At 32.6% G+C, this 16,109-nt stretch overlaps 1 protein-coding gene across 1 annotated transcript in view; it reads right to left on the bottom strand.

The window, feature by feature from the left end:
- LOC129230420 (uncharacterized) overlaps nucleotides 1-16,109 on the bottom strand; it is a 263,650-nt gene that overhangs the window by 158,520 nt on the left and 89,021 nt on the right. Inside the window, exon 9 of the mRNA XM_054864820.1 lies at nucleotides 721-807. Coding sequence (XP_054720795.1) covers nucleotides 721-807 — 87 coding nt within the window. The remainder of the gene's footprint in view (nucleotides 1-720; nucleotides 808-16,109) is intronic.

Genomic DNA, 16,109 nt, shown 5'->3' with positions numbered 1-16,109 from the left:
AGTTGTTACTTAAAACTGACCTCAACCATTATTTTATTGAACTTCTTAAACTATTATACTATGCATAATATTAACTACAGGGGTGTCCTTCGTACAACATGGTTAATTCATTCCGCATAGTATCGAAACCGTGTTATACAAGACTTTTTTTAAAGTAACATTTTTGCTTATTTTTAATACTAATTATGTATGTGCATGAGAAAAATCAGGTTAAGATGCATCGTGTTACATCAAAACCATGTTCCGTGTTATATAGAAACTGTGTTCCGTGTTATATCCAAACTGTTATACGAGACTTAGAAATAATGTAAATCAAGGGATGTGTACCGTGTTGTATCAAAATCAAGTTTCAAAAAAACAAAGTACAGTATTAGAGTTATTAGCAAAAATTAACAGAATGTATTAAAGAGAAATGAAATTTCATCTTTTATAAATGTAACATTCGTGTTGTATCAAAACCATGAGGAATAAATTCAAGTTTCGTACCGTGTAATATCGAAACCGTGTTATAGAAGTACCGTGTTATACGAGGGACGCCTGCATACACAAATACACTATGATAAACATAGCTAAACCCTGTAAAACATTTGATCACACATCTGTGATCAAAAGAACATGTCAATGGAACATAGTTATATGAAAAAAAGCACATTTTCATTATACTGTATCCCAGTACATGCTAAAAGGAAGAAAATGATCCTCCACAAAATCAATACATACCCAAGTTTTCACAATAGAAAGCCATTTTTCCATCAAATGTATGTCTGGTAAAGTAATTTGCAGCTTTTGTGCAATAAAATCTAGGTCCTGTAAAGTAATAACCAGAAATAAATATAATAAAGTGGTAGGATGGTTTCTTTTTTTTTTGAAAGCTTGATTAAAATTTCAGTAGCAACATTTTTTCAGAACCACCAAAAAGACATGAGATAAGGATGATAAACCAAGAAACATATCAATGTATAATACAACATGGAAAACAAACGTATATAGTAAAATAACAAACAATAACAATAAATTAGTCATGAGAAATTTGATGGTTTTTATTTTAGAATGATTGTAAGGCTCTGAAAACTTTCAAGTTGCATATTTCAGACATAAAATATTCTTTGTGTTTAGTCGCTAAACATCATCATGCAAGGAAGTAAAATTAATACTTCTCAGCTTTATGCACTAAGATTTTAAAAATAATTAAGCAAGATTGTTGACAAGGGTACACCATATAATTGTTTCAAAAATGCAAAAACGGAGGATTTATAACCTTGACCGAAATTTTATGAGTTTTATGGGAACAGCATACAAATGGATTTTCATTCAGTGGTATTTTTTGGAAAGTATTGTGAGCAGGGTTTGAAAATATCATGATATTTTGGAAAATATTGAAAATATCCAATATTTTGACAGATATAGGATATTTTCATATATATATCCTATATTTTCAATCAGCAAAAACTCAAGTCTTCAAAATAGTAAATGCATCTTTAAAACTCTTTATTTTCTTATATTGTTATGACAATATGTAGACTTAAAATTAAGGTTTCTTTTATTATTTATGTCTACCATTTCACTTCAACTTTTAATCAATTTTAATGGAAATACTTTAGCATTAGTTGTTTTACTCATTTTCTTCTGTTAGCTAGTTTTACATAGTAATATGATTCAGAAATAAAAAAAATGTATTAGTTGGTAAGACATTTTCCGTTTTTCTGACCAACGTTTAATATTTAATTAGGCACTTTTAATCTGAATTAAAATTGTTACATTACTAAAAATTTTATGAATATAAAATAAACAAGCCCGCGTAACTCAAAAAACGTCCCAATGCTCCACCCCCCTTGGAGGAATTCGCGCCAAAAACCAATGGGCACAAGTTCACATAAGGGCACATATGTGTACCAAATTTCGTTCGATTTCCTGCGGTAGTTTTTGTTGTAGAGCGGCCACAAAAAACTGGTCACACACAGACGTGACACACACACACATACACACACACACATACACACATACACACACACATTTTTCAAAAATAGTCGAAATTCGAAAATTTGCACGAATCCAATACTTTCTTCTATTTATTAGATACAGAAGAAAGTAAAAAGGAATACTGTATTACTTTGTTATATAAATGATGTATTAATTCATCATAAAAATATAGTAGGGGAAAAAGGGACACATGTGAGCTCGGGGCACATGTGAACATGGTATATTTTACCAGGATAACGTCAAGCAAAAAACCTTAAAAAATTCTCAACTTTTTAACCAAACTTTCAGAGCAAGGAGCCAGTTTATGTTCCTGTGGTGACAGCTTCTTTATTTTAGCAGAAGCTGATATAGTACGGTGCAAATAGACTAAAAAAAGTCTAAACTCAACATCCAAAGTAAAAGTTTCCCTGCAACTCCAAATTGTTCTATTCAGTCCACACATTGGTTGGTAAAAAGCTACACCATTTTCAGTGTCGGGTTTTGGGGGAGGAGGGGAGAAGTTGGTAAATAAGTAGTCTTTATCAGTTTTTCGGAAATATTTAGAAAACTATGGTCTTTAGCGCGAAAAGTGCATTATACAAAAGAATCTACACTAAATTATGAACAAAATGGTCTTAAGCATTATTTTGTTAAGTGAACGGTTCCAGAGTTACAAAGGGTGTAAAAGTAGAAAATTTTCATTTTTTTAAAATATTTTTCCGAAAAAATATTCATTATTACTAAGGAAACTAATTTTTTGAATGAATTGTGTTTTGTAAAAGCAAATTGTGATTTAAGGGGCCGGTGGTATGTTTGTAATAAGCCCTTTAAGGAACGACAACCTCACCACCTACTCAATTGGCTCTACTTTTCAGGGAAAAGAGGTTTTCATAGGCCGTGGCTATATAAATCTGCGGCACGGAGAAACCCGAACTTTCTTTGGACAATGCCTCAATAAGAATGAATATATTTTCAACACAGATGATTTTAAAATATAAATATGCATAACAATTATGACTTGTATTAGATTATACAGGGGTCTGTCCAGGATTTTTCACAAGGTCCGTTTTTTGTGAAAAATCAAATAATTTTGTGAAAAATCAAATAATTTCGTGAAAAATCAAATAATTTTGCAAAAAAAAAATTTTTTTTTTTGTTAAAACGAAATTTTAGAATTTAGAGATGGCACAAACTGCATCAATTAAACTTAAAGTTGAGTGTTTTACTCTTCTATGTCCAAAAAAATCATTCTGGAGTGTTTATCTCATATTTGGCGGGGGGGGGGGGGGGTGGCATCGCTCTCTCAAGTATCAATATTTATCTACCATTCTACATTATGTTAAATTATACTAGAAATATTTCTGTACAGTATTTAAAATAACTAACAAAAAAATAAATAAATAAAATAAAATTCAGAATAGGGTTCAGTATTTAACTTTTTGACCCAAGACACTCTTAAAAAACACAAAATTTCGTTTAAAACTTATAAATTTCGTGATTTTAACAAAAATAAAAAGATATTTTAATTGTTTACCTCTTAACAAAGCGTAATAAACATTAAAAATGGGAAAAATCGGATTCCCATAGCGGATGCAAAGAGATCGCAATTCTCAAAGTGAAGGCATCAAAAAGTATAAAAACGGCTTGTAAAAGAAATATTTTTGATAAAATTACTTTTAAATTGCATTTTAGGTTCCTATGATAAACATTTCATTAATATCTGTGGACACAGTTGACGCAAAAAAAAAAAAAAAAAAAAAAAATACATTCAGCATTTTAATTTTTGACTCATAACAGAAAATGGAATTTTGCTTTAAAAACTTGAAATGAGAGTTCCAACAGAAATAAAGAGACTTTTCATTCATTTGCATCCTAATAAAGCGAAGTTAGCTTGAAAAAACAACAAAATATGATTTTCATATCGGATATTAAAAGATTGCATTTTTCAAAATGTAGACATCTAAAGAAAAAAAACGGTAATTAAAAGAGTTTATTTAAAGTTAATCATCCTTATTAGCATCGAAAAATCAAAACCCATATAATTTTCTCCCAAAATAACAATTAAACATCGCACCGCACCGCAAAAACGCAAATATTGACAAGCTGGTAAAATGATAAGAATATTTTCTAATCAAGTCATTATAAATTTATTTAAATATAGTATTTGATACTAACAAGTTAAAATGCTCAAGTTAGATGGTAAATTAGATAATTCTTTTCCTATATATGGTTAAAAATTCATAAAATCTAAGTTTGAGTAATTCAGAAATCAGTAAAAAATAATTACACATCTGAGCTTGATAAAATCTTGCTATAATAATGAAGTCCCGTATTCATATGGGTGTATTTCCCAGAAATTTTTTAACAATCAAAATAAGTAGCACCTTTCTTTTTTCTAAGAAAAAAAAAGGAAATAATATGGAAGTACATAAACTGAGAAAGAATAAAAATAGCGTAGAACATTGAATTATTTTCCTTTTTTTTTTGAAAAAATAACACCTGAAAAAAAATGCACGGAAAAAAAGGAAACCATATGCTTTTTGCATTTTAAATATTTTAAAAAAACTCATCAAGGGCTGAAAAGAAGACAGTTTTTTAGAATTCATATCTTATAAAACACATGCATATTTTTTTTTCTCACTGTTTTGACTTACTGTAAGTTGAGGAGGATTGTATGTTTATTTTTTAGTGAATAAGTAAATAGCTTAACTAGGGTGGGACAAAAATACATGCAAAACAAGAAGTTCTGTCTAGAACTAGATGAGCCTACTTTCCCGTATACCCATACTACTTTCTAGTACCTGATCAATATTTTCAAAAATAGCTAAAATTGCAAATTTTTTCAAACATATTTTTAAAATACTTTCTGCTGATTTCTAGGAATAAAATATTCCTGACTCATCTATAAAAAATAAATAAATAAATAAATAAATAAATGAATAAATAAAAACGAACAAATAAAATAGCAGCAACTTTTAAACAAAGCAGCTAATGCACTTTTTTCCATTAAAAAAAATCTTTAACAGCTTTCAAAACGAAAAAATAATAATTAAAATTAATAAGCTCATTAAAATAAATACATCATATCAAAAAAAAATCGTTTCTTTTTCCCCTGTTGCCAAAAACTTTTTTTTAAATGAATTAATGCACTTAACAAAAAAAAAAAAAACAATAAAATGTCAACTTAAAGAAATAATTTTCTTTGTCAAAAAAAAAAAAATCGTCTGCGCATATCTTTATGTAGAAACATAAATGACTTTGAGTTTATTCGCCAAAAACCGAGTACCTAAATTGAAACTTTAGCGTAAAAATAAAAATAAGTCATATCAACAATAATTATTGCACAGTTAAAACCAAAGCTGCGTAGTCGGAGTCAATCTCATTTTGAGATAAAGAAGTCGGAGTTGAATATTTAAGAATCGGAGTCAGTCATTTGTCCTCCTTGTATAAATTTTTGCCAAAACTACGAAGTCAGAGTCGAAGTCGGGGAGTCGGAGTCCGATTAATTGTCGGGCACAGGAGTCGGAGTCAGAGTCAAGTGCGCCTAAATTCTCGGAGTCGAAGTCTGGAGTTTGGCGTCAAGAGTTATTTCCAACAAAATTTGTTTGAAGTAAATCCGCCTTCAAGTACGGAATCTACATTGACTTTCAGTTTCCCCGTAGGCGCTATTGTTAAGGGATTTGAATTGTTCAAAATTGAACGGAAAATTGTTCAAACCAAAAAGATATTTTATATACAAGTTTTTCATCAAAATCTTTTTCCTACAAAATTTGTTTAAGGCAAATTCGCCGCACAGTTCGGAATTGCCTTGAATTTCTTCGTAGGCGCTAATGTTAAGTTTTTTTGAACTGTTCAAAGTTGAACAAAAAATAGTTCAAATCAAAAAGTGAAATATGGGAATGAGGTGTCCTCGCCGAGATCTTTCGAACAAAAAAAAGTTTTTTTGAATCGAACTATTCATTCAAAAGTTATTAGGGGGGGGGGGGCAGACAGACAGACCGACAGACATTTTTTCAACATCTCAATGCCCTACTTTCCAATTTTTCGATATTTATTTAATTATTTTATTTATTTTTGACTTTTTTTTTTCGTTTTCCGCGATATTTTTAAGATGCATTAAGCCTTCTTTCATGCTTTTTTCTTCTTTTTCTTACTGGGAAAGTAGGCTAAAAAGTTTCTAATAGCTAACAGGAAACCTCTCAATATTTTTAGACTTGTGGATAGTAATATACCGGAAGAATTTTGACTTCTTATTTCCACTGAAAGAGTGCTCAACTCCCTCCCCCAAACATCGCAAGTATGGGGGAAGGGTGTTAAAAATTACATTGAACTGAAATAACAATGCTACATATTATAATATACAAAAGTAATATGCATATACATTGCAAAAAAAAAAAATATATTTACAAAAACACAGCTGGGGAAATTAAATGTTTCCAAATTTGTGATTTTCCATGCTACGACTAATGTTAAATTGAGCACCCTTTTAAAATTTGAGTAAGAAACTAAAACTTTTACAGCATAATACTATTAGTAAGTCTGAAAAAAAAGGGGGGAGGGGGGGGTGTTCTGGACTCTAGCTAAAAAACGTTTTTTTTGAACCACTCTAAGCTTAACTCTTAATAGGTACGTATCCAATTTAATTTATTATTTTTAATTTCATTGAAAGGTAATCTCGTTTCACATATATATACTTTGCAAGTTTTTCTTTTTTAATGTTAATTGCTACTATGATTTTTTTATATTTTTCTTCAGTTTCAATTACATTTATTTAAGAACAATATGAATTTTTTTTGTTTCTTTTAGTAAGATTACTTATTATTCCGAGGATAATTCTTTGAATTCGGAATGCGAACCTTTTAAAAAATGGCGATTTTCGCTTAGATCAGCACTAAATGGTGATTTTTTCAAGCCGGGTGAGTGATAAACCCGATACATGCTATTTCCCTAGAGAGAGGTGCTCATAAATCTATTCGAGCTTTATGTTTAAAATGTGATGCGAATGTTCCCTCCAAAACTAAAGAAGTTCAGGTAAATATTTTGAATACTTCGAATTTAATACGCCATTTACAGCGATACCACTCCACTGATACTGTAGAAGAATTCAAAGCTAGTCTTATATCTGCTAGAAAAGAATTCGTTATCACGAACCCCCTAGGGAGGTCCCTAGCTTGGGAAAATGAAAATTTTTTTTGTTTTATTTTTAAAGAAACAAATCTACACACTTATACCTTGTCTTGAAGGGACGTAGTAAGGCACATCCTGAAAGTAGAATACTTCATTAGAATGGAAAACGTATGATTAATATGCTATTAGAGGTAAAAGTTCAAAACTGTCCCAAGTATGGGCACTTGACTGTACGAAAAATTAGCGAAAGTTTTTAGTGTTCATGACCATAAAATCATGATTTTTAATTTTTTATGGACTTCTAAAACCTGGGTCCAGTAGTATTCGACTTGGAGCTTCAAATAGTAGGAAGTTCCTTTTCGGGTAAATTACTTAGTTTGACACCAATAAATATACATCCAAAAACTCGCTAACACCCAAAACTCGAACTGTAGCGAGGTACAAAGAAACGTTTAGTTATTTATATTGGCCTTTTAAATTGAATCTTTCAGTGAATCCAAGTGTGAATCCAAATGGATTCGTATTCATAGATGTGAATCAGAAATGATTTGGATTCATAGGTCTGAATCCGAATAGATTCGGATTCATAGGTATGAATCCCAATTTCGTATTCGGATTCACACTAGCAAACATGAATCTATTCGAATTCACACTTGTGAATACGAATGTATTCGTGTTCGGATTGACACGTTAAGGTGCTGTGAATCAAATTCGGATTTACGAATACGAATCTGCCCATCTCTGACCTGCCGTAACTCTGGAACCGTTCATTTAACAAAATGATACTTAGATTTAATTTTGTTCGTAGTTTAGTAGAGATTATTTTGTATACTGCACTTTTCACACTAAACGCCATAGTTTTCTAAATATTTCCGAAAAAACTGATAAATCTACTAATTTACCAACTTCATCCCCCCTTCCTCCACAACCTGAGACTGAAAACAGTGTAACTTTTTACCAAACAATATGGGACAGTATACAACAATTTGATGTTGGGCGGGAAACTTTTGCTTTGATGTTGAGGTTTATGTCTAATTGCACTCTACTAATATACTTTATCACTGTTAACTAACTAATAAGCTAAATTTAATTATTCCACACCATTATATGAACATTCAAGTAAATTTATCCTCGTATTTAAATTTTGTAATTAAATTAAAAATTCTTTTTTTTGGAAAACTAGTTCAAAGGTAGAGGTCGGGGCACTTGTGAAAGCAACATGTTGGGGGCACATGTGAACAGCTCCCATATACTCTCCCCAAATATAAATATTAGTGTAGGCTTATTATATAAATGTTAAAAGAGATGTAGAGATTTATAATTATTATTTTGCTGCAGTCAGTTTGTAAATTTATTGTTAATTATTATTACATAATTACTAATTATTTATTTTATTATTTTTTATTTTTTAAAGTTTGTTATTTACTAAATAGTTGGCTAAAAATTTAGTGGTACATAATATTTGCAAGGAAAATTAAGACAAAATATTTTCCTTTAACTAAAAACTGAAGTTTACAATTTTCTTAAAATTCATCATCATATTCTGTATGAAGCTTGAACGCACTGTATAACAAGAATATGTACTTTACATAATAAAATATTCTTTGTAATGTTTAATCTTATAAGATTTTTTCTTGTCGATTCATTCATTAGAACATGCCATGAAACTTTAAAATTTTAACAGTGAGCAGAGCTCTATAATTCAGAAAAAATATTTTCTTAATGACAGCCACTGTACAATTTAAACTGACCACATTGTAGGTTACAAACCCTTGAATGTATATGCTTCAATATTACAAGTTTTTCGTTGAAATATGATGTTCGTCCTGCATTTTTCAATCGTGTTCACATGTGCCCCAAGCCCCCCTTGTTTCCATCTGTCCCCTATAGGGGCACATTTGAGCAATTGAAGACATTTTTAAAATATCTTTTGGTTATTTTCAAAAATAAAGTAACAAAAAATTACTATGATTAATATAAGTTTTATATTGAAAATACCATGGTTAGAAAAAAAATATCGGAAAAAATCAAAATATTATATTTTAAAAATAAATATCGGATGTACGAGGCTTGTCCGTAAAATAAGTTCCGCGGGCTGCCGCTGGCGCTAGGATAGTTTCTATGCGCAGCCAGGCAACAGAGGCAGGTTGTTTGGTTCCCTCACGCTAATCCCTCACCAAGCCAGCATCGCCGAAACGTTTAGTCTTGGCTCAGCAGCCGTCAGCGATGGAGCTTCCTCTTGCGTCTCCCCCCAACTGCGAGTTGCGGTCTGTTATTCGTTTCCTCGCCGCTAAGAAGAAATCGGGGAAGGAAATTCACGAAGAACTTTGTCAAGTGTATGGAGAAGAGTGTATGAGCTCCGGGATGGTGTGCAGATAGGTCAGGGACTTTAAAAATGGCCGAACAGACGTTCACGCCGAAGTCCATGCAGGGTCGCCATCGGTTTCCGATGAAACAATTGCTAAAATCGAAGCGGCAATGCTTGAAGATCGACGGATTGCAGTTTGGGAGCTGTGCAAAAGGATTCCGGAGGTCAGCAAAACTACAATTGACAAGATTTTGACTGAACATTTAGGCTATTCAAAGGGTCCGCGCAAGATGGGTACCAAAAATGCTCACTGCAGACCACCAGCGGCAGCGGGTTGAAGCGGCCCAAGAAGTTCTCGCTTTTCACGGAACAACAGAAGAGGAATTTCTGGACTCTATTGTTACTGGTGACCAGAGCTGGGTACACCACACCACACCGGAAACAAAGGAGCAATGGAAGCAGTGGAAGCACCCTTCTTTGCCAAAAGCAAAGAAGTTCAAACAAACCTGTCTGTCGGGAAAATCATGGCTAGCGTTTTTTTGAGATCGAGAAGGGCGTATTGTTGTGCGAGTTTACGCCTCACGAGACAACAATCAATGCTGACCGGTACTGTGAGACCTTGAAAAACCTTAGACGTGCAATTCAGAACAAGAGAAGAGGAATGCTGACAAAAGGAGTGCGTTTTCACCATGACAATGCCGGACCGCACACCGCCAATCAAACCACAGCCCTCATCGAAAGATTTGAATGGGAAATGGTGTCTCACCCACCCTACAGCCCAGACTTAGCACCAAGTGACTTCCATCTCTTCCCCAAGTTGAAGAAAAACCTTGCCGGAACCCAATTCCAGACAGATGACGAGGTACAAAACACGGTTGTTAGTTTTCTACACGGACAGGCGGCAGAGTTCTATGACTCTGGTTTGAAGAAGTGAGTGCCTCGAATGCAGAAGTGCATAGAACGCAACGGCGATTATGTAGAAAAATAAAAGACTGATCTTTTCAAAAATGTACTTTTCTTTGCAATTAAACCAGTTTTTTGATGTAAAAAACATTCGTGGAACTTATTTTACGGACACGCCTCATACATCTTGATATATATTGATTGATATATATCGGCAAACCCTGATTTTGAGAATCACAATTCCCCACCCGCATGTTAACCTTGATATGCTTTTTATAGTATGCTTATATTACAGGGCTCCCAACACATTTTGGCCATAGAAAAGGGTAAAAGAGGACCATTTTCAATCAAAAAGGGGACCAAAGAGTAGTGTTAACGCTAGGCCGTTTTTGAAGGGTGCAGCGCCCTGCCCTTTTCCATATCAGTAGAATGCGCCCTGCCCTTCTTTTAGATCGCGAAATGCGCCCCGCACTTTTCAAAAATAAGAAATTGCATCCTGTGTTTTTAAAAAGATGTCTTGACCATCGTTTCGACCTGCCGCGATATCGGGGCAATTTTATTTGTCCAGCCATTGTCTGCTAAAATGCCCATGTCTTATCCTTGTTCCCAGAATTTCACCCTGAAAACGGCCCCATAAACAAAAGGGGAAGCAAACACCTAGGCAAAGAGGGGATGAGATTCTCAGAATTCAAACAGGCTTATCAGTAGGAAACAAAGGCATGTTCTTCCCTTCTACTCAGGGTGGGTTTTTGAAAGGTTGTGGGACGGAGTAGGGTCTTCTGGGAAGGGAGGGATCTTTGTTTCATTCCTTCCCATCCTTGATCTTCTGAGAATCAACAATGAGAGAGGGAATAGGACATTTTCCTAACATTTCAGCCCTTTGTGTCCGTTTTTCGTCTGCACATGGAAATTAGGCTTAGCTAATTTTAGCACATTGCTAGTGATTGTGTAGCAATCTTTTCACATCTGTTTCTGGAAAGTTAACTTTCTGATTGTTTCCTAAGAAGAACATAGTACAAAGCTTACTGGGCTAAAATGCAAGGGTATTTTTTAAATATCTTGGATTTTTAACCCCCATCCCCAGCCCCTTCTAAAAAAACTGTTTGAAATGGAAACATCGTATTGACATTCAATTCTTTCCTTTTTGCTAAGTATTTTTATTATCTTTGTATATGATTCATAAAACAGATTATTTAAAACACTCATTGACATAATAAAAAGCATACTTTTGACATACTTGTGCTTTTTTCTAACAAAAATAATCTTGCACTGTTTCTTTTTCTTTTATAAATATTATACAATTGATTTTTTAAAAAAATCACAAAATTAAAATGCTGAAATATTAAATTTTCACAAAAATTGTCTGAGATAAAAATCTTAGCTTGGCCCAAGCTGCTTATGCATTGCATTTAGGAGCGCATACATCTGCCAACACATTTGTGTTATGAATTTGAACTCCAAGACTAGGAAATAAAACTGAAATAAAGTCTTTTTAGTTTTGCAACTCGCTACCACTGCATTTTTGAAGCACTGCACACAGTATTTTAAGTTAATTATTCTATTTGAAGTGTAATATATTTAAAAAAGGAGAATTTACACTCATCAAAATTTTGCTGTCTACTAAAATACTTAATGGCACTATGCACTTTACTAGGTAGTTTCTTTGTTAGGAAGGGGAGATCAGTAATTAAATACTGTTCTTCTTAAATTAAAATTCAAAGGCTTTTGAAATGCCTAGAACTTTTTTTTACTCTTATAGGTAGTTAAAATTATGGCCTGAAAAGTGTTGAAAAACACACAAAGCCAAGTTTCAGCATTAGCTAAACGTTCCTATGACGTGTGGAAAACGTGCTTAGCTTAGTTGGCATTTGTATGTGTGTGTGTGTGGGGGGGGAGCTAACCCTATTCTGAAGACAAGTGCTTTTTCTAGATGAAATCATATTTAATACTAAAGTCAGTGGTGACGGTGATCAGGGGAGGAGGGGAGTCATGGTGCAGACTAGACTGTTTGAATTTTTGCAAGCTGTTTTAAGTGTTATTTCTCTTCTTAATTTTTTTTTTTGGGGGGGGGGGGGCGCTCAGTACTTTTTGAGTGGTGCATCATTGGTATTGGGTGGGGGGGGACACCATGTTGAAATAGTGCCCTTTTTAAAAAAGGTGCCCCTTTCAAAGGCCAGCACCCTGCCCTTTTTTTTTTCTAGAGTGAACACTACCAAAGAGGACCAGTTAGGAATAAAAAACAGAACCATGGGAGGACCATTCATAGTTAAACCTCGGGAAACACTAAAAGGCAAATTAGCTGCCTGCTGCTAAATCTGTGAAGGAAATTCCTTAATTAACCATAATAATGATTTTTAATGATACACTTCCTTTATCACCTTCTGTAGAACTGAACTTTTTTTCATTGAATTATATTATTTACACAAACATTTGGATGGGGGGGGGGGGGGTGCGACAAGCAAGTATGTAACTAACCATCTTACAGAGTAATTTTAATTGAAAAATAAATTTTCTAATAATTAACAGGTGAAAACTGGTTAGTTATAAATAATCAGCTAAGTGATCGATGAATCAGTGCATACCTAGTTAAGTCCTTTTAGATACAGTTCTTACAGTAAACACCTTAGCACATAGTCACTTACAAAAATTTTCATGTAACCAGTTTAAACAGAATTCATTTTGATATAAGGTACTGCAAAGCAAGAAGATATAGTCCCCCCCCCCCCTTAGAGCCCTTGGTTTTAACACATAGTTCCAACCCTAATATGGTAGTTTATATACATATGAGGGTTTATGACCAAACACCCAACTCAGGAGGCAATTTCTGGCTACGCTACAGCCTAAGTTCAAAAATATTAGAGGTTTGCAAATCATTTATTAGTATGCTAAGTATCCAAATCATTTCTTCATATGTGTGTATTAGTTGTTCTGCCACCAAAGTATTGTAACTGTCTTCAAGTATATATAAAAATTAGTAAGAAAGTATTTTATTGAAGTCTCCACACACAAAAATATGCAAATGCTGCTTAAGTGGTAAATACACTGAATGTAAATTTGAGCCTGCTTTTACTCAAATACGACAAGCACATTTCCGCAAAGTCCCAGTAATAAATAAATGTGCAAGTTCAAAATCATAGAGATATATCTTCAAATTGAAAATGTTCATGAGTATTTTCAATTATAAATAAGGATAAAAAGAAATACAAAAGTATTTCAGTTTTTAGTTATTTTAAAATAAAATTAAATAATATAATCTGAGGTAGCACATGTCAAAATAGCTTCCAGTTTACAAATATATTAAAATAATTTCAAGATGCAAAAGGATTGAAATATCGAACATGAGAATCAAATTTTCGCGAAGTACAATCACTGTTGGCATGTGTTCCAAAAATAAATTTATTTATTATTTACTAAAACGAAATAGAACTAAAATTAAACATTGAATATGCTAGTCTAAGATAGCATATGTGAAAATAACATTCGATTACGCAAAATATTAAAAAAATTACAAGATGTAGGGCTCCCAACACATTTTAGCTTCAGAAAAGGGTAAAAAGAGGACCATTTTCAATCAAAAAGAGGACTAAAGAGGGCTAGTAAGGATCAAAAAGAGGACCTTGGGAGGACCACTCATAGTTAAACCCAGGGAAGCACCAAAAGGCAAATTAGTTGCCAGCTGCTAAATTTGAAGATCATTCGTTAATTAACTATAATAATGATACAATCCTTTATCAGTTGTGAAATTGATCTTTTTATCCATTGAATAATATTATTTACACAAATATTTGGATGGGGGGGGGGGGAGCACTTAGTTCAGCACTTAAGGCAGCCTCTTTAGAACTAAATAGGCATAATGATACATTTTGACTTGAACCAGGGATGCTGGTAGTCTCACTGAAGTATAGATGAAGCTGCACTTCACCTTTATTTAGTTAAAAATTTTTTTATGTTTTTCTGTCTTGTAATGCTTCTTAATCGCGTTATAACCCCATTTCAACCAATATTAATCTATCATACACCAAACAAAAAATGTTGTTCTCTTATTGTTTTCCCCAGTCTCTAATTTTGTTCCCATCTTCAACAGTTTTATCTAACCATTTGCTGAGAAATTTGCACTTCCCCATTACTCACACTGAAACCTAAAAAATATTGTTATGATTTTCAACAAAGCTACAACTGAGTTTATAGTAAAATTATTTTATATTTGAATTTTAAATTTAATCTCATCACAGGGTTCATACCCTTTAGGGAGAAAAAAAAATTAAGCACTTTTCAAGAGTAAAAAAAAATATTTTTAAAGGTACTACCCTAAATTCGCACTATAAATATTGCATGCAGACTTTAATTAATGCTAACATATAAATAACAGGAAGTAATATAAAAAGTATAGGAAAACAAACTGCTTTTTCTACAAGAGACAATATGATAAAAGATCTACTGTATTGAAAGTTTTCCTAAAAATGTCTGAAACACTTAATCCCAAAGAGAAGCAGATCACATGAAGCTTAGTTTTGCAATTTTCATATTCAAAGTATACTTTCAAGAATCATAAAGCTTAGATTTAAAAAAAAAAAAAAAAAAAAAAAAAACCTCCATGATTGCAAGGCCATGAGTGCTTTGAACTTTTATGGGGGGGGGGGGGGCTAATTCCCTTCTTTAGCAGTCATCATGACAATGAAATGATGTACATAAATTCAACTTTATAAAATTTTATAATTCAACTTTGTTTCAAATACAAACACTAAGTTAAAATGTTATGCACTCAATTGTTTACATTTAATACCCCTCCCCCTATTAAAAAAAACCAGTAATAACCGAAAATAAGCTAATAATAATTAAAATTAAGTTTGCAAAACTATAAATTTGAATTAAAAACAAAAATATATTAATTTTTTGTTATTTAAATAAAAATTAAAACGAGTTAATCTAATGTAGCATGTCAAAACAACTTCAAACTGCCAAAAATATAAAAATATTTTTAGATGAAAAACGATTGAAAGCTCAGGTAAGCAAATTTTCACGAACCAAGTTCAATTTTGGCATGTTTCCCATAAAATAAATTTATTTATTTTCTACTAAACTAAACATAAAACACGCTAATCTAAGGTAGCCAGGGGGTGATTGTGACTCCATGAAAAAATACCTGAACTTTCTTTCCAAGAAGAAAAAGTGTTTTGATGGGCATATATATACACATTACGTGTATGTACATATTATTTATATACATTATTATTTGCTGGGGCTAAAATTCGAAGTTTGATTTGGACTTAATTCGTCCATGTGCATGGAGGGAATTAAATTCTTTTAATTTTTCTCATTTCTTAAAATTTTTCAAAGAATGTTTCATTTTCCTCCACTGTATCTGAATCCTTAAAAAATAATTACATTCATTTACTAAAAGTGCATAAAGATTTCAGAATTAAATAAGTTTGGAGCAAAAGGGGCAGCATGTATTATGATCACTGTGCAATAGGGCTGGGCCATATCCGAATTTTAATACCACGATATATCGCTCTCCAAATATTGATATTTTCGATATATATAGGTCGTTAAATTCATTTTATGGGGGGGGGGGGGGGGGGGGTTGCAAAGCCTATTACATAAGCATCTGCAACAGAGAAAAGCCATAGGCCATCTTGGTGAATAAATATTTTAGCAATTTATTCTAATAATATAGCTACAGCAAGGATTTGCGGTGTGTGTGTCGGGAGGGGGGGGATCATGGGACATATTTTACCACAGAAACTTTTGGAGAAATGAATTTAAAAGAATTTAAGTCTTTTTATTAGTGGGTGGCAATTTTTGAGGAAAA

The sequence above is a fragment of the Uloborus diversus genome, chromosome 9 (assembly GCF_026930045.1).
Source record: "Uloborus diversus isolate 005 chromosome 9, Udiv.v.3.1, whole genome shotgun sequence".
Taxonomy (NCBI): Eukaryota; Metazoa; Arthropoda; class Arachnida; order Araneae; family Uloboridae; genus Uloborus; species Uloborus diversus.
The sequence above is the reverse complement of the archived record's forward strand: the minus strand, read 5'-3'. Positions and strand labels throughout refer to the sequence as shown.